Here is an 18,737-nt window from a genome sequence, read left to right as displayed (position 1 = left end):
GCAAAATAATAAATTTTATTCTTTTGATATTTTAAAACTTGTTGTAGGAGTTGTTAAACTCTTTTTTTTATATTTTTCAACTTATGTCTTATATATTATGTGATTTGTATCTTTTAAATATGAAATTGTTCATTAAATTTTGAGCAGCAACTTATGTAATATTTCTTTTATATATATATAATATAATTTTGTATCTTAACCTTAACTAGTAGAAACTTAAACTTTAGGTAGAAACTCAGATTTTAATACTACAACTACAACTCCAATCCAATTAAATCAGAATATGCAAATTAAGGTAGAAACTACTTTGCAAGACTGAAGTAAGAAAATTACCAGAACAAGAATCATAACCCTGTTACCAAAAAGAGAGGTCCAAACATAAAGGTCTTTCAAGCCAAGTATCAGGTAGATCTGATCGCAAGAAACAAATAAAGAATATGGGTGGATTAACGTTCAGTGACAAACATTTACCCACACAAACATTCACCACGCAACCCATACCCATTGTTGCATTATGGCTCCCTATAGACGTCAGCACTACAAGTGCTACACCAGAAATACATGGAATTTAACAATGACATGAAACGCGCCAATCCAATCCCACACATCCAATCTCATACAAAAATAAAAATATATATTATATATATCGACAGTATTTGATGAATCCGGAGATAATTGAATCAAACTGTGCAGACGATGCAGAATCCAAAGAGAAGGTGAAACTTCGATTTATTTGCTTCAACTTTCTGGTGCAGCAGGAGCAGGAGTCTTCAGAAGTGGTTGGAGTGCTTTGACTACGATGCTCATATTTGGCCTAAACTCAGCCTCATACTGTACACATAGTGCTGCAACAGCTGCAAGCTGCATAGTGCAAGGTCAATGATAAGCATTGTTAGCGTCAACTTCAATAAGGAGACCCAAGCCCCATGATTTTTATTAATGTATCAAAATGATGAGAGAGATACCTTAGCAACTCCTTTAGGGGGATATTCTCCCTTCAGTTTTGGGTCTACGCATTGTTTCACTTTATCTTCACTTAATCTTGGGGTAGCCTACAAAAGATATCTATGTCAACAAAATATCTAAAGCATACCATCATTGGTAAATGATTCAAATTGGGGGAGATGAGGTATGATTTTAAGCAGATGCACTGACCCATGTGACAAGACTTTGCTGTCCTCGAGGCATGGTATGATCAACAGGTTTTCTTCCTGTAAGAAGCTCAAGAAGAACAACACCAAAACTGTAGACATCACTTTTTTGAGTCAACTGGCCAGTCATTGCATATCTGTAAAGTTTGGCAACACAACCGAAGCTAAGAACCAATAAAACTAAATAAAATCACAAAGGAAGCAAAAAGAGTTGAGATGAGAAAATAAATAAATTAAAAATGGAAAAACAAAACTAAGCAGGGCAAAGGGACTAATTATGTTTTCAAAAAAGCTTCTAATGAACCCGCATACCTCAGTAAACGAGTGGACCGTAGAGCATAACACCTAAATGTCATGAACCACAAAAACAGTAGCAACTATAAAGAAAACACTTCTTATTCAACCAAATGTTGAGTTAGATTGCTCGGGCATTCATCAGATTTTAATATAGTGACATATACCACTCAGAAACATCATACGCATGAACATGCAAGCTAAAATAACTGACTATAAAGAAAGTCCTTCCTAGAGTAAATTTAATCTAGATAGATATAAAAGATGTATTGTTTTATATTTCCTGTTTATCGATTTAACTTCCAATAAGTTTTAAGCCAATCACGGGACTACAGGGAAAACAAACGAAGACAAGACCACATCAAAAGCCAGTAACGGTACTACAAGCCTCATTTGCTCTTCATGACAATTATTTACCAGTCAAGAGTGCCGCTCAATCATTAAGTATAACTGAAAGATTATATATTTGAATTGAATTTACATGCATTAAATCCAAGAGAAGTTTGTGAGGGAAACATGCTCACACAATATATTCATAAAAGGCATCTAAAGATGAGAATAGAAGTGATTCAAGGTCATGTGCTACTTAAAAACCATCAGCGATAAATCATTAATTGCACCAGTATGGTAAAGATAACACAGGCAGCAATAGAAGTCCAGAAAACATTAAAAAAAAAAGTTTTTTTTTGCAAGATAAGATAGCATATACATCTATGAATTAAAAGAAAAGAGAGAGAGAGAGTGAGAGAGAACATATAGATATATAAAATAAAAGCTAGCAGGCCCTGGAAGCTTACTCTGGAGCATGGTACCCAAAAGTTCCCAACACTCGGGTAGAATGAAGGCGTGCAGCCATGTCAGGGGCCTGATTAGAAAGGTTAAAATCAGCTATCTTAGCCTTGTAATCTTCAAAGATGAGCACATTACTTGATCTGATATCCCTGTGGATAATAGGTGGTTGAACTTTCTCATGTAAATATTCTAATCCCCTTGCAGCGTCAACTGCAATTCTAACTCGCTGTATCCAATCAAGAGTTGGCCCTGGTTGTGCCCCTTGAACTCCCTTTCTACCTGTAATAGAAAGACAACCAAAATCATCAATGGAACTTCTTAGATATGAAATATAAGGTAAAACAGGAGATGAAGCTACATACCATGCAATATGTCATGAAGAGAACCCATAGTTGCAAACTCATATGCAAGCACACGAAGATTTCCTTCAACACAGTAACCATGCAACTCAACAAAATTATCATTCTTCAATCTTGAGACCATGGAAACCTGAAATAGCAAACACTGAATGAGTAGGCTAATAAACTGACAATAACCATCATACAGAAACCAACATACTTGCAATGTACAAATTATAATAGTTGTTTGGTTGTTAGCAGACACATGCCTGGGTCAGAAACTCATTATTTGTTTCAGGTTCAGATGAAACATCAAGCTTTTTCACAGCCACAGCTTTCCCATTGTTTAAGGTTGCATAATACACCCTTCCGTATGATCCTTCACCAATCAATGCCTTTGATCCAAAGTTGTCAGTCTTTTCCTTCAGCTCATCTAAAGATAATGCTGGAACTTCAATAGGTGGTGGTGCTTTTTGTGTTTCAGGCTTGACAGGAGCTGACACCTTTGAGCCTTTTTGGTTGCCTAAAGCAAATAAAATGACACATGAGGAATCTTTACAAGATAAGGAGTTAGCCATCTGACATGCTGAACTATGAGGACAGTAAAAACTTACTCGAGATTGTTTAAGTGTCCAAACATAAATCTATATATATGTGTGTGTGTGTGTGCGCGCCAAGCGCACGCACGCAGGGGCGTGTAGGAGATAAAATGTTCAAGTGACCAGCTTAAAGAAAGAAACATAAGACATTCCCGAGTAGGAAATTGAATCCCTTACAATTAACTATTCTGTTGATATTCTTCGCTGTGTATCTATGCTTCTATCCCAAGTAGTAAACATAGATGAAAGAAATAACTCAATGGATTAAATTAAGAAACTCACCATCTCCATAGTTTCTTGGGCTTTTCAGGTGCTCATTTTCATTTGATGGGTAAGACTCTTCCACCTGACAAGTGCAACAAAGCCACCGACGCATTCTGGTCCTCTTCCTCAAGTATAAATCGTCTTTGTAAGGAGGATTCTCCAGGCGGACAAAGTAACCAGGAGGAGAAGCATGTGACTACATAATGTCACAAGAAGCATAAATATCCAAAAATATGATGCAATAGGTGGGAAAACAAACAGTATAGAAACCCTTCAAATAGATATACACTGAACATATCTCTGGTATAAATAAAAGTATCAATTATGAGCTCATTGCCAGTTACTTGATCATAATTACTTCATATAGATTGATAATTGATGATAAAAAAAGATCGGATACTAAAATTATAAATTCTAACGAAGATCAGGCCATAATGATTACACACAATGCTCAAGAACTAGATGCTTGATAGAAATAGAGCGAGGCATTTTGGCTATCACCTTCATCTCATAATCATTATGTTGTTGAAAAACATCATAATCCTTTCTAATTATGAATGTCATCTATCACAGATTTACCGGACTTGTTTAAAATTTCAGTATTTGAAAATTTAGGAGGGAATTACCCCAAAAGGATCACTCGAAAAGAAACGTTAAATAGAGGGTGATCAAATATTTATCAGCTTACAAAGGAAAACAAGGCCAAAATCCTTCATCGAACCAATCGATGGAACAATTAAAGAGATAGGAAATGTGATGGAATAAAAATAGAAGAATAATCAAATAAAACAATGAATTCCGGCCCGCATGAACCTCGGAGAACAAATTGCAGAGGCAAAAAAACAAAATGAATTCTTACCAAATGACCAGGACGATGGTGAAAGTCTTTGCGGTCCATCAAAAGAGAAAAAAAAATCTCAAAAAGAAAATATACACGAATCCAGAAAAAGAATAGCGCAATTAAAGCGAATTCGGATTCGAAAAAATATAGAACACCCAAAGAAGCCAAAAAAATGGAGAGGCAAAAAAGCGAAAACAAAGAAAATGGAAAAGGAAAAGAAAGAAATAAGGGAAGGGGAAATGACAGATAGGTTAACCAAAATTAGACAAAGGAACGGAAGAGAAGCAAAATTAGGAATGAGAGAGAGAGAGAGAGAGAGAGAGAGAGAGAGAGATCACCTTTTAGTTTTAGATGGTTTGTATGCGATGATGCTATGTTAGGGTTTGTTTTGTTTATGCAAACGAATGAATGATATATATCCTTACAGTTACAGGTACAGCCAGGCCCAGCTGATAATATATATCCAGACAAGCAACGCGGCCAAAACACCCTCCTTTTATTCTATTATACTCTAACACCAAAATCACTTTTCCCTTTTATAACTAATCAATTTTTATCATAATTTCTTTTTTTTTTTATTTTGAATATTTAAGAACAGTGGCCAAAGTGTTATTCTTGGCAAAAAAAACAAAAACATAAAAATGTCACACCAACCAACAGTAAATTTTGTCAAAATGCCACGTGACATATTTCGCTACGCTGTGTAGCGAAATATGTGTACAAATAGTTCGCTACACGGTGTAGCGAAATATGCCATGTCAGAACCAAAAATGACACGTGTCAAACAGTGTCTGACACGTGACATTTTTGGTTCTGCGCATTCTGACGCGGCATACTTCGCTACACCGTGTAGCGAATTATTTGCACACATATTTCGCTACACAGTGTAGCGAAATATATCACGTGTCATTTTGACAAAATTTACTATTCGCGTGACATTTTGATTTATTTTTTTGTCAAGAGTAACAAAATGGTCGCAGTTCCGAATATTTACTTATATTTGCCGTTCAAATTCAAACAGCGCTAACTTATTTAGTGCATCGTTGGGATTTACTTATTTTTTTAGTTTTTATTTTTAAATGTGATTTCAGTTGGAAAACAAAAAAATTATCGTAATATAAGTTAAATTAAATTTAAATTTACACTATTATGCAATAGAAACAACAACTTATTCGATTAAAACTTTTTTAATGTTAATGAAAAGACACATCAGATACTGAATTAATTAAGATTAAAAGTTAATACTGATAATAATAATAATAATAATAATAATAATAATAATAATAACTCTGTATTTTTATATTTAAAAATGAAATAAACAAAAAATATTCGTTTTTGGATACTTTGCATTTCTTTGCTTGGCAGGAAAGGAAGGAGGGGCGATGATGGGAGAAGGTATCTGAGGCCAACTGTGACACTACTCATTCTTTTTGGGATTGGGATTGGAATTGGGACCCTTTCCTTTCTGCGTTGGCCGGTTTCTTCTGAAGACTGCTTCTAATCTCCCAAGCTTTTAGGACCGCAAAGAATAAGATTTAAGAGGTACCTGTGCTCCCTATTTATTATTATTTTTTCAAATATATTTAGTTTTTAATATTAGTGTCAACCATTATAATCACCGGCATAAAGAATTTGAAGCATATGCCTTTGACTTTATTATATTGAAGAAGAATATTTTCAACCAAAAATTGATTCTCAGTGCTGCAAAAACAATAGGAAGTAACTAAACTGCACCATATGCAACCTTCACATCTCCCTTTTTTTTCTTTTTCTTTTTTTTGTAATAATCTCCCTTTTTTTTCGAGTACGACGAAACAATAGAATGATAAAGTTAACATAGCTTACGATGCTCTAACTCTATCATACTGTCCGAGACAAATTTTTCAATAATTAATTAAAAAAATAGGTGAGTTCAGAGCAGGTCCCTCATGATTTATTCAGGTGAGATCATTTTATATATATATATATATATATATATATATATATATATATAGTGAGAATTGAACATATATATATATATATATATATATATATATATATATATATATATATATATATAAAAGTGAGAATTGAACATGTAACCTAATACAACCTACCTAAATCCTCACAATTAGATCAATTATAGTGGCTTTGGCGAGATAAACTTTTTGTTTTACTAGCTTGATAAGATAATACAACTTTTTGTTTTTAAGGTACAAGGAAAATAAAACAGAAGGACAACTAAAAACTACAGACACATCATGGGTGATCCAAAAACCCATTTACATCTCTAAGTACTAGAGCAGCACACCCCTATGGAGGGTCATTAAAGGTCTTCATCTTCTAATCAATTGAATCTGCGTTGGTAGCCAACCAATCAGCAACGAAATTACATTTCTCTATTTATGCGTTATCTGAATTTGACATGATCTCTGAACAAAATCACATATTCTTTGAACCGGGTAGTGGAGAGTAAGAATGCTGCAAGTTGCACTCATGGTTTATAAGATCAGTATTTAGTACTCGTGAGTCAGTTTCCAGCCAGATTCATAAAAAGCCCTTGCTCCAAGCTAACTGCAGGCCTAAAAAGCTATCCCATAATTCTGCTGAAAGTGCGTTTCCCCTACCCCCTTATTATAAGATAATACAACTCCAAGAAGGCATTATCAGCATGATTTGAACGATTGAAACATCTTATTAGAATCGATTTGAATGTCCATAAATCGGTGATGTTTTAAATAAAGATCAAAATATCTAACCCTGACTTGATATTATATATATTACAGAAAAACAATGACACGACTATTACACAACATAGCATAGTTTGCGTAGCGTTCAACACCATAAAAGGTCCAGCAGGCGCGATTAGACTAACAAAAACTGGTGTGGATACCTGCAGTTCAAAAACAATCTATACGAAGGGCAGTTCATAATCTCACTATTCACTTTATTGAATTGCAGGTTTAAAAAATATATTTTTCCAATAATTAAAAACATATCTCACACAGTTTTAAAATCACTGCAAGATTATCTAGAACTGAAAAAAAAAAAAAAAAAAAAAAACATTTTGGAAAGTTCTACAGTTGGTTAAACAAAAAATAGCATACCAAGAAAAGGGCCCTAACTTGCCATCTCTAGTTTAAATCTTGGGCAACTCCTACATGGTATTTTATTACTGATTTACTTTGACCCAAGTCAGCAAAGTACTTAAAATAATCTAAATAGATCATGAAGGCGATCAGCATCCTGAGACACAACGGAACAACAAGGATCAATATCAACATCACTTTTATCCCAAAAGAGTGGACAACAGAAATCGCAGGACATTATCAATTTAATCCAAATTTATGCTTATGCTTAGACTCGTTAAATAATTGATGCTACAGCAATGCCAAAATTACTAGCTTGCAATGTGGTCAAAACTGAAACGAGTGGAAAAAAATCCTGATCTTGAAGCTCAAGAAATCACAACTGTGCTAATTCAGCCTCTGCTTGCTCTTGCTCTTTCTCATCTTAGCCTTAAATCTTGACTTTGCCATCAGAGTCTGTACTGTATTTACAAAGTTCCCAACAGCCATTGAGACTAACAGGACACCACAAAATATCACCTGCCCGAAGAGTTTCTATCATTATACGGCTAATCTATGCAACAAAGTATCACTGTATTCATTTTCTTCTGTTCTAGTCAATTGATGTACAAAATGAAGTAAAATAGCAAACACAAGCAAACTAGTACCTGCCACTCAGAAACAACCCCAACAAATGCAGTCTTGAGCAATAATAGTCCTATATATGCCTCAAATCCCTGAAACAAGATAGCAGCACCAATATACTTCATGAATGTCCAACCTCTACTACATTCAGGTCAATGATTTCCAAATGTGAATAAAGCAGATAATTCCATTTTTAAAGAAATTTGAAAATTAACACTAAAGAACATACAATGCCAGAGCAATAAATTAACACTATTTGTTTCTTAACTAATCAACTGTCATCACACAACACAGGAAGCAAAATATTTGAAGTTAGGAAAGACAAATCACAAATATAACAGGAACAATAATATCAAACGAGAATTATTATCTAGCTCATAGTAACACCTATAAACTCAAGTAACATATGTCATAAGTAGCCATGTAGTTACCTGCAATACGAAAAGTATGGGACACAACAACCACAGTTGGCCATCCACGCCAGCCGTTTCCCCCCACACAACGTCCATCCTCTTAGCCTAAAATTCCGAGAAAAACGAGGATCAAAACTATGTATCTATTTTTCAGTCCATATGCTTTGAGAGACTTCACCATAAAATTAAAGCTACAAGGGAAAAAGAAAATTGTAATCATGATTGCAAACAATTTTTGTAAAGTTGTGACTACACTTAAATAACACCAAATAGTGAATCAAAGAGGTTGAAGGGACTAGGCACAATGATAGAAAGTTTGTGAGGAGCAAAATATAACTAAAATAGAAACAAAGGAAAAAGCAAGTAAAAAATATACTATGCAACAGTGGCACCTTTCCCAACGCGATACGAGTATAAAGTCTTTGGCGTTGATATCTATTTTGCAACAGCATTGCAACTCCTTGCATCATAGCCCACTGTAGGAAAAGTTGCACACCTCTCTGCATGCATTTTGAGACATCAATGATAGGTATATAACATCATTAAAAAAGGAAGAAAATACAATATGCACAGGGCTAGGAAACTTACCTGCTTATTCGCACAGTCTGGTTGTCCTTTAATTTCCCAAGTGAGACTAATGAGAGCCATTAACATAGCACAATAATGATGATATATCCACCTGTACGGTATAGTAAGTTTATTTGCCAAGATTTTGTCCCATGTAAAAAAATCTCTGCTCTCCCCCCAGTCCCAATACGCTATGCAAGGATGACAATGTTAGCAGGCCAACTAAATAAAATTCTAGTCCTCCCCATGTTCTCAATCTAATGCAGGACAAAGGGGTGTCGATTAAAATTCTTTTTTTGGATGAGAAAAGAAATTATCAAGAGACGGAAGATATCCTCTTCACAGAAAACATCAAAGAAAGAACATAAGCTCAAAAGAGTGAACTAATCGCTTTGTAAAATAGACACAGCAATCCACTAAAAAACCCATCGGCTGAAGCCCACAAATAGGCTAAGAAACAAGCTTGTACTACAAAAAATGAGAAAGAATAAATCACAGCAAATCTGGCATTTGACTCCATCCAAATGAACCAAACAAGAAGAAGAAAAACAGTTCCAAAACACAATATTCTCCTCACCACCAAAAACTCAAAAGCGGCTAGAGGAAAGACCTTAAAGTTAGTTGGACATGCCCAAATGCTCTACAAACATTCCAAACAACTTACTCTATTGTCAAGTCACCTAGACGGCTATTAACATGAGAGCTTTTATAACAATAAAATTTTAACAAAAAGACTTTCTAATGCCTACGCATGTGTATCAAACAATTAGAGTTAAAGATAGTAAGTATCACACAATCCAAACAAAATCATCGATGTAGTGGTAGCTTCAGCCATGATAATGAAACTGCGGCATCAGGATAGTTTTGAAGAAGGTTTCACAATAAGAAAATGATCAAATAAAGAAAAGAAAAAAACAGGTAAATTTTTTTTGAAGGGTCTTAACTCTGAACACAAGCATAAGAAGCATTAAAATAATAAAAGGAATTGAGAATGCTTAATGAAGATACAAAATCACAGGTTTTCCGTTTGGTAAGGTTCCAAAAAAAGTGGAAATTCCCAAAAGATGGCAATCTTCAGTAGGAAAAATAAAATGAAACATAAAGCATGTAAGCTAAGATAAAAGCAGGCGAAAAGAACCAAAAAAGAATCCCCAACCAAGGTTCTCTTAGAAATGAAAATGGAACCATAGCCCCTTCCAAAGAAAGCAAAGAAGAGAAAGAGGGTAAAGCAATAAACTCCAGGCACTAAATGAGTAGCAGAAACCCCAAACTTAACATCCACAGCCATGCTAATGGAACCATATTTACTTTTGATCATCACAACTACTTTGCCACTAGGACAACGTTTATAGCACAATATTCCTGAAGCCTAATCCTAATTCTGTCATAGGCTTACGCCTTAGACACACATCCCAACTAATTAAATAATGTCTCCCTGTATCATTCACACCACAGCACACTCGAGCTGTAGAGTTTGAAAGTTTGAAGAATCAATAAATGAGTTTTACAGTTTTTGCTCATGTGATTAAAGAACAATAGAGCAGTGAGATCAGAGCCAAGAACCTATTATCCATTAACAATGTACGATCCATAGGATCATTATTTAAAAAAGAAAATAAAAACAATTTAATATCACAAAGCCTCAATATAACAAATGGTTTAATGTCTATACCATGGACGAATATCACTTCCATTGACTCTCAATATGTTCTCTCGTAATGCCAAACCGGTGTAAAGAAATAGCAGCCAGGCCTGACAAATGATCATAATGACAGATTGCAAACAAATATTTTATCATGTAAGGCAAGTAAATTAGAATACAACATCAAACAAGGGGGATTTAAAATATTTACCTGGTAAATCTGAACAGGAAAAGCTGGCAAGCATCCAGCCCAAACCCAAGATCTTAGAATAAGCAGCATTGCTGGAAAAAGCAGGAATAGTAGGGCAGTTCTATCCTGAACAAAAAGGAGTCGTCATTTTCATAAAAAGTTTCACAAACCTTTTTTTTTCTCACATGTGTGTGTAGTTTCACAAACTACTTAATTTAATATCAACTATGTTATTAGCATGCAAAGAGGGCAAACCTGATGTAGTGCTAAAGTTGTTCCCTTATGATTGAAAAGTCCCATGTTCGAATCTAGGAAATAACATTTTTACCAAATAGCAAGGGTAAGACAGTATATGGGGATTTTCTTCATCTCTACCCCTCGCAAGTTGGGGCTTCGTGGGGAGTTTTTTTTTTTTTTTTTGTTATTTGCATGCAACAAGTTTTTTTCTTTTTCTAGTGGACATTTCAATATGCACAAACTCTGCAAGGACAAAAATATTCTCTTTAAGGCTATTTCCTGGATTCAAACCCATGACCCAATTTCACCACTGCACTAGGCTTGCCCTCTTTGGGAAAACATCTACAATATTAAATAAATCTTTTATTTCAAAAGTTGCTTACATTTAGATGAATCTTTATGGGCTTGTTAGATTTTGTCACTATATGAATAAGTTTAATTTTTTGTTACAACGTAAGAGAAATCAGTTATGTTCTAGTCATAAAGAAACACAAATGCATAATCCTAGCTATTTAATTACTTTGGAATACAGAGTACAGCTATTAAATAGTGCATCAACATTCAATAAGATGGAGATTATTAAGTATTGCTTAATTTTAAGCCCTTTATTTAGCAACTAAAGGCAACTTCGATGAGATGATAACATGAACAGCCATCAGAAAGGGGTGCAGTGAAGAGAGAAAGAGAAGGAGAGAGAGAGAGAGAGAGAGAGGGGGGGGGGGGGGGGGGTATATATATATATATATACCCTGTAACTGTTGTATTCCTCTTTGACCTTGAGCTGGACATCCTTCCTCGAGGCACGCACGTTAATAGGACCAAGAAACATCCTCAGAAAGCGTCCTAAATTGATAGGTTAGATTAATAAGCAAAGTAAAGTAAAAAAGAATGTGAATTAAGAGGATGCGGTGATGAAATAACCTTGAGCATGGCCAGGAAGGAGAAAAGAAGCGTCACCATCAACGATGATGCATCTCGCTCGTTGCAAATCTTCATCCAACTGTAATTGTAATTGTAATTGTAATAAAACAAAACATTAGGAAACAGAAATTACAACAAAAAAGGAAGGAATTGAATTGAGGGATAGAGATAGAGAAGGAGAAGGAGAACCTTATCAGCTAAGTTGGAGGGAATAAGCTTATTGGAGAGGAGAGAATCGAGGGATGAACGGAGGGAATGGATTTTGGAATCGAGGAGAAGGGCACGCTGTCGAAGTGGTTGCTCATCGCTTGTGGTCTTTGAGATGTGAGCTGAAACACAATCCTGAAGGTCCTTTGCTTCTTCAATCACGCTCGCCACCGACTCCTCTATCTTCTCTGCTTCTGTTGATTCCATTCCCCTTTCCCCTTTTTCCCTTTCTCCTTTCCCTTCCTCTTCCTCTTTCTCTTTCCCTTCTTTGTCGTCTTTGTATTGTATGTGAACTCTCTCTCTCTCACACACACACACTCACACACGCAACGAATAACACAAATCTAGTTTAACTTTTTGCTTTTAATTCACAACTGCGACTCACTACTCATACCAAACAAATCGAGTCATTTTAGTTTTTTTTTAAATAAAATGAAATGAAATCGAGCCATTTCAGTTTTTTTTTTAAATAAAATTTTCCATCAATATAGTTTTTTATTAATAAGGTAGCACGTATGGATCCAAAAATTCGTACCTATTTCTAGTTAAGAATAAGGAAAATTATTATCCATTTTATATGAGTGAGTTATTTTATGTTATTCTAATATCAAAAATAATGTCATCATTTTTGTTCTATTTTCTTTTTCTTTAATAAATTGTGAACCCTATCACATTATATTTTTATAATTGGAGATACTTATCTCCAATAATATAAAAAAATTTAACCCCTAAAAATAATATATCTATTGATTTAAATACGATTAGTGATCTCTCCATCTCATTTTACATCAGAGCGAGAATGATATAGATTTGATGTCATTTCATTCTACCTCACCTAACGGGCTAACATCATGCAATTGTATACCTTATTTTCAATTTAATTATTAAGAAATGGTTCGTTTTTTAAAAATTATTTTAGATAATTTTATATAATGTTTACTGAAATGATATTGTTTTAGGGCTAAAATCATGGTTTATTTGTAATTTAATTTATTTCACAGTTATAATAATTTTTATCATTATAATTTTTTAATTTTTTAACCCCATTTCAGTGAACATTGAACAAAATTATCTAAATTAATATTACATATTTTTCTCCCATTAAGAAAATCAGTTATGTTGATTATATTTACTAGTTCAATACTTATTTAAGATGATTAGTTATTGGTTATGATGTACCGACACTGACATGGGACACGCGATACGACATGACACGATACGCTGACACGTAAATTCTAAAAAATGTCATATTCCGACACGTTGGAACATGTTTTGATATTAAATAATATTTTTAATATATATAATATAATTTATATTTAATACATATAACAGCCCATAACAAGTCATATAACCAATCAAATTTTTAAATTCTATAACATAAATATAAACAAAAATAATTTTTCCTACCTTGTTAATTTTTCATGTCAAATTTCATAATAAAAAAAATTGATTTAGAAATTATTTTTTCATATTTAGTTAATAAAATAAAATTTAGCTATAAAAAAAATGTGTCGGAGCGTTGACCGCGTGTCGGAAAAGATTGACTGCATGTTGAAAAAACGTTTCGGAACATTGACCGCGTGTCGGAACGTGTCGGACAAGTGTCCGACACGTCTTTTTTTCAAAATTATGTGTGTCGGTGCATACTTGGTCATTGGGTTCGCTTTTTCTGTAATCAATGCAGATAAGTTGTCTGCAGTAAGTCCAATACGACGTTGTTTTGGACGGAAATCATTATATTTTTATAATTTTAATTTATTTCAGGATTATTATAGTCTTTATAATTATAATTTTTTAATTTTTCAATCTCAAAATGATATCGTTTTGATAGTCAGTAACTGCAGAAATATTTTTCTGTTAGTTATTTATATAAATTTATTTTAAAATAATCATCAGTGCGAGGTGGGATTGAGCTTGCGTGAATTTTGAAAATTTTCTTACAAGATAAGTACGGATTTTAATCTCCGAAAAAACAACCTATGGTCAATTTCGATGAAAATTTGTTTCCACCAGAAACATTGCCAAATCTATATTTGAGTTATGTTGTGAAGTTTATCCAGTTACACAGAGTATCTTTTTGTATATTTTCTGCTTCTCTATGTTACATTACATACATGTACATGTTATGTTTTAATTGATTCGATACATTATTCCAAAGGTACCTTTATTTTTTTAGCATAATCAATTTTGAAAGTCTCAATATGATTTCTTGTGTTTGTGTTTAAATTAATTTATTTTATATTTACAAAAGCAAATAAAAAATTATGTGAAACAATTTTTTTAGGTTAAAAAGCTGTTTTAGAAAAATCAATCACGTACTAATTCGCTTAACTTACTCAGAAGGGGAAATGGGAGAAAAAGTCCAGGGAATCTCTTTTTCTTTTTTCTCTATTACTGGGAAAAAGTCTACTGAATCACTTAATTATGACTATTTCAGCAAAAAAAAAAAAAAAAAAAAAAAAATTATGAGATTTCTCCCCTGAATTTCTTGTTTGGTTGGAACTTGTTAAATGTGTTATGTCGATCAATAAACAAAATATACTTTGGTTCGCATTTGTAAAATAAGCTACCGTGGAGCGAGACTGTGCCTTTTAAATTTACTTTATGTGGGGAATTAGAGTTGGCTTCCATTTCTTTAGATCTATAACAAAAGAGGAGAATGATTCACATGCAACCAGGGGCGGAGCTATTTAGGATTAGGGGAATTGGTGTGAGGAGGGGGCCGAAAAACCAGAGAGCTTTGTTCTTTTTGTGAGTTTTGGGCGCATGAACAAGTTTCCTTATTCTCAGCTTGTTGAAATAGCACAGGCATGTGAAGATTTCGGTCATTATTTCATCTCGGTGGTTATGAAAAATGAAGAAAATTGAAGATGGGGTGATTTTCTAAAAGAATTTGAGAAGAGAGTGAAAGCCAGCAATAAAGGTTATCTAATATGGGGTTGGGCTCCGCAGCTTCTTATATTGGAGAATCGTGTCATTGGAGGATTGGTGATTTATTGTGATTGGAGAAGATGACCAAATTTGGGTTCATATTTATTTGATGTGGATCACTTGATTGATTTTCAATTCTTTTATGAAGTTGTCCTAAATTTGAATAATATCTTATGTGCACTAAACTTTTCCATAGATTTTTGTACCTTTGATATATGTAGCTAATTTAAGACATTCTTTGCTCGTAATTAAAAAAAATTAAAATACATATCCTATAATTTTTATCTGATTACATATATGATAGATCATATTGATTGCAACCTTTATTGGCGCTTTGGTCACATGATCAACCAATCAAATAAAACCAATTCATCTATTATATGATAACAAAATTTCAAATTTAGAAATAAATCCTTAAGGGATAAAGCAGTGTTTAAATCGTTAGTGTCATAGATTAGTTTTAACTTTATTAATTTAAAAAACTGAGGATGTAATGATGCATGAGGACTATAATAAGTAATAATACTGCTTCCATAAAAATTTAGTTTTTTGGTGGCTCGTGGTAATTCCAACGAATTGATGCAACTCCCGGTAAATAAAAGTTTTAATTTTGCCATGATAAGAGAAGTAACATGTGTGAACTCAACCAAAAAGCCCGAACTTCATGAAATTAAGCTAGAAAAGTGAGTGTAAAAGACTAACCTAGAAACAAACTAAGTCAGGCATCAACTTATTAACCATTGAATACTACTTACTATTTTTTCTCTTCAAATTTTAGGGGGCGGGGCCCACCCCCCTCGAGTCTGACTTTAGTTAAGGGAGACCCTCGCCCCCTCCTAAAATTTTAGAAACCAAAACAGTTAATATTGTCATAAGATAAATAACTGTATCAGTGCAATACAACTCATAAGTTATAGAATATACTTTCAATTTTCTAGCTAAATCAAAGTAACCAAAATCTGGAATCGAAAGCAAATTGTCACAATGTTTACCGTAATAACACAAATGACCATAAGCACAACAAATACAAGTGATATTATTTGTTATTGTATTTTAATGCAATATTGCAATGTGCAGTGACAACATATATGTACATAACTAATTGTTTTTATATTAAATAACAACATATTTGAGGTTCCATTTTACCATAACATTTTCTTAATGTAATCCAACTTTATTCAAATCAATATTTTGTTCTTTGTTTTTAAAATAAAATCCAGCCTATACTAACAAAATAATCGTTGACTTAGATTAACAATTTTTTTCCCATCAATTCAACTACACCGACAACCCTCATAGATGATCCTTTCCATTTTCCAGCAAAAATCAGAGAGGAAAAAAAGTAATATTCTTTGTTTTACTAACATAAGTGATACAATATAAATAACCACATTTTTTCAAGTAATATTCTTTATTTTATTAACATAGCAGATTATAGTTCCCCCCACTCACTCTTCTCCAAAAATACCAATTAGTTAAGAGACTTGATTCATTCATAAAAAAAGATACAGGCAATAATAAGTAAATATCAATATCTGCACATTATACAAGCAATAATAAGCTAATATCAATATTCTTTATTTTTCACCCATGGAAGAGGAGAAACAGGTACTCTATAATCCTGTAATCAACTCTTAGTTTATTTATGTCTATTCTCTTTTGGAATGTTAGAGGAGCTACAAGTAGGGAGTTAAGTAGGTGCCTTAATAATCTAATGAGGCAATATAATATTTCTTGTGTGGTTCTTTTGGAACCTAGAACCAATAGTTCTATTGGTTTAAATATCATGAAGAAATGTGGATTTGATAGCAAATGTGTGGAAGAAGCTCAGTGATTTAGTGGGGGTATTTGGATCATGTGGGCATCATCTAAAATCAAAGTGGATCTAATTGCTCAAACGGATCAGTGGATTCATACTAGAATGACTCTGAATAATGGAAAAAAAAATTATGTACTGTCATGTATGCTAGCCCAAGAGAAGCTCAAAGGCAAAACTTATAGAATGATTTGAAAGTAATGAGTAGAGAGGGATTTAAGCCATGGATAGTTGGTGGAGATTTCAATGAAATTGCTGTCTTAGGGGAAAAAAAAGGTGGATCACCTCCAAGTTATTCAAAATGTCAGTAGTTTAAGGATATTCTAGTAGATTGTCAGCTGAATGATATGGGCTTTTCAGGATCAAAATTTACCTGGCAATGTCCAAAATGGGGGCATCTTGATAGAATCTATAAAAGGCTGGACAGAATTGTGACCAATAGCTCTTGGAGAATTGATTTTGAGGATGCTACAGTAGCTCATCTCCCCAGAACTCAATCGGATCATAATCCTTTGCTGCTTAAATTATTTGGTAACAGTAAGCAGAAAGGGAAAAGACCTTTTAGGTTTATTGCTGCATGGCAACAGCACCCTGATTTCCAAAAATTCCTTAATGATCATTGGTTAAAAGAGTTTGATGTGCCTTATATGCTGCATAGGCTAGTGCCTAATTTGAGGAAGTGGAATAGAACAGTGTTTGGGGATATTAATAGAAGAAAAGAGAACATTTTAAAAGGGACTAAGAGGATTCAGAATCAAAAGCTGTATAATGATGCTTCTAGTTGAAAATGGCAGGAAGGGAATTTACAACAGCATTTGAACACTGTCTTGGAAGAGGAGGAATTGTTGTGGTTTCAAAAATCTAGACATCAATGGATTGTGGACGAGAATAGAAATACTAGATTCTACCACCTGAATACAATTATCAAAAGAAATGGGAATAAAATTGCAAGATTGAAGAATGATAGTAATCAGTGGATTGAGGAGCCCGAGGATCTTAAAAGGGTAGCTTGTAATTTTTTTCTTGGTTTGTTCAAAGAAGAGAAAGCTGATAGAAGGTGGTTAATTTCTCAGAATATGTGGCCAGCTCTACTATCAGAGGATATTCAAATGTTAGCTAGGCTTCCTACTCAGAATGAAATTAAGAAGGTCCTTTTTGATATGGCTCATCTCAAAGCACCCGGTATAGATGGATTTTCGGATGGTTTTTTTCAAACTAATTGGGATAGAATGAAGGATCAATTATCTGAGCATATTGTTAAGCTTTGGGAAAATCCTGATCTCGTGGCTACAATTAATGCTACTCTTATTGTTCTTATCCCAAAGGTTCAGAATCCTGCTCATATGGCTCAATTTAGACCCATATCTCTTTGTCCAGTAATTTATAAGCTGTTGACCAAGATTGTTGTGCATAGTGTAACACCCCGTATATATCCGGTTTGTTATCATATCATCGTATTAAGTCACGCTTAATTTAAAAATGCGGAATATATTTTTCTTTTCAATTATGACGTCATTATCATTAGCCAAGTGGAATTACTTAAATCATTTCATAAAACATCGTCTGTATGTAAATTGCAAAAGACAACTTACTGAAATACCTCATAACATAGATGTGAGTATCTAAGTCACGGATCTACAACACGTAGTCCGGACAATATCCTGATACATTATTAATTATAACTAGAAACAACTAAACATAAGGTCAAGTCAATGTGGCATGGACAATTCCCATGCTCACCAAATAAGGCAACAAAGCCCCACAGTAGTCTCAACAATAACATCATGAAGCTAAAAGCATAAAAGGCAACAGTCAATATCCAGCATCCAACATAAGCAGCAT

General features: G+C 33.7%; 2 protein-coding genes across 2 annotated transcripts; both read right to left on the bottom strand.

The window, feature by feature from the left end:
* Window positions 1-338: 338 nt before the first annotated feature.
* Window positions 339-4,489, bottom strand: LOC133289756 (PTI1-like tyrosine-protein kinase 1). The gene is made up of 8 exons (XM_061487755.1): window positions 4,298-4,489; window positions 3,457-3,634; window positions 2,845-3,098; window positions 2,600-2,726; window positions 2,243-2,516; window positions 1,156-1,288; window positions 966-1,052; window positions 339-861 (listed from the first exon to the last, which is right to left on the bottom strand). Exons 1-8 carry the CDS (start codon window positions 4,334-4,336, stop codon window positions 739-741), a joined length of 1,215 nt encoding a protein of 404 aa, XP_061343739.1. The 5' UTR covers window positions 4,337-4,489; the 3' UTR covers window positions 339-738.
* A 2,860-nt stretch (window positions 4,490-7,349) lies between these two features.
* LOC133289757 (uncharacterized) lies at window positions 7,350-12,464 on the bottom strand. The gene is made up of 10 exons (XM_061487756.1): window positions 12,131-12,464; window positions 11,942-12,020; window positions 11,769-11,863; window positions 10,805-10,909; window positions 10,624-10,703; window positions 8,973-9,063; window positions 8,777-8,884; window positions 8,403-8,489; window positions 7,995-8,063; window positions 7,350-7,866 (listed from the first exon to the last, which is right to left on the bottom strand). Exons 1-10 carry the CDS (start codon window positions 12,353-12,355, stop codon window positions 7,735-7,737), a joined length of 1,071 nt encoding a protein of 356 aa, XP_061343740.1. The 5' UTR covers window positions 12,356-12,464; the 3' UTR covers window positions 7,350-7,734.
* Window positions 12,465-18,737: the final 6,273 nt, after the last annotated feature.

Source organism: Gastrolobium bilobum, unplaced genomic scaffold, assembly GCF_033153095.1.
Source record: "Gastrolobium bilobum isolate Gb01-03AN ecotype WA unplaced genomic scaffold, APGP_CSIRO_Gbil_v1 utg15145, whole genome shotgun sequence".
NCBI classification, from domain to species: domain Eukaryota; kingdom Viridiplantae; phylum Streptophyta; class Magnoliopsida; order Fabales; family Fabaceae; genus Gastrolobium; species Gastrolobium bilobum.
This window is presented reverse-complemented; position numbering and strand designations above follow the sequence as displayed.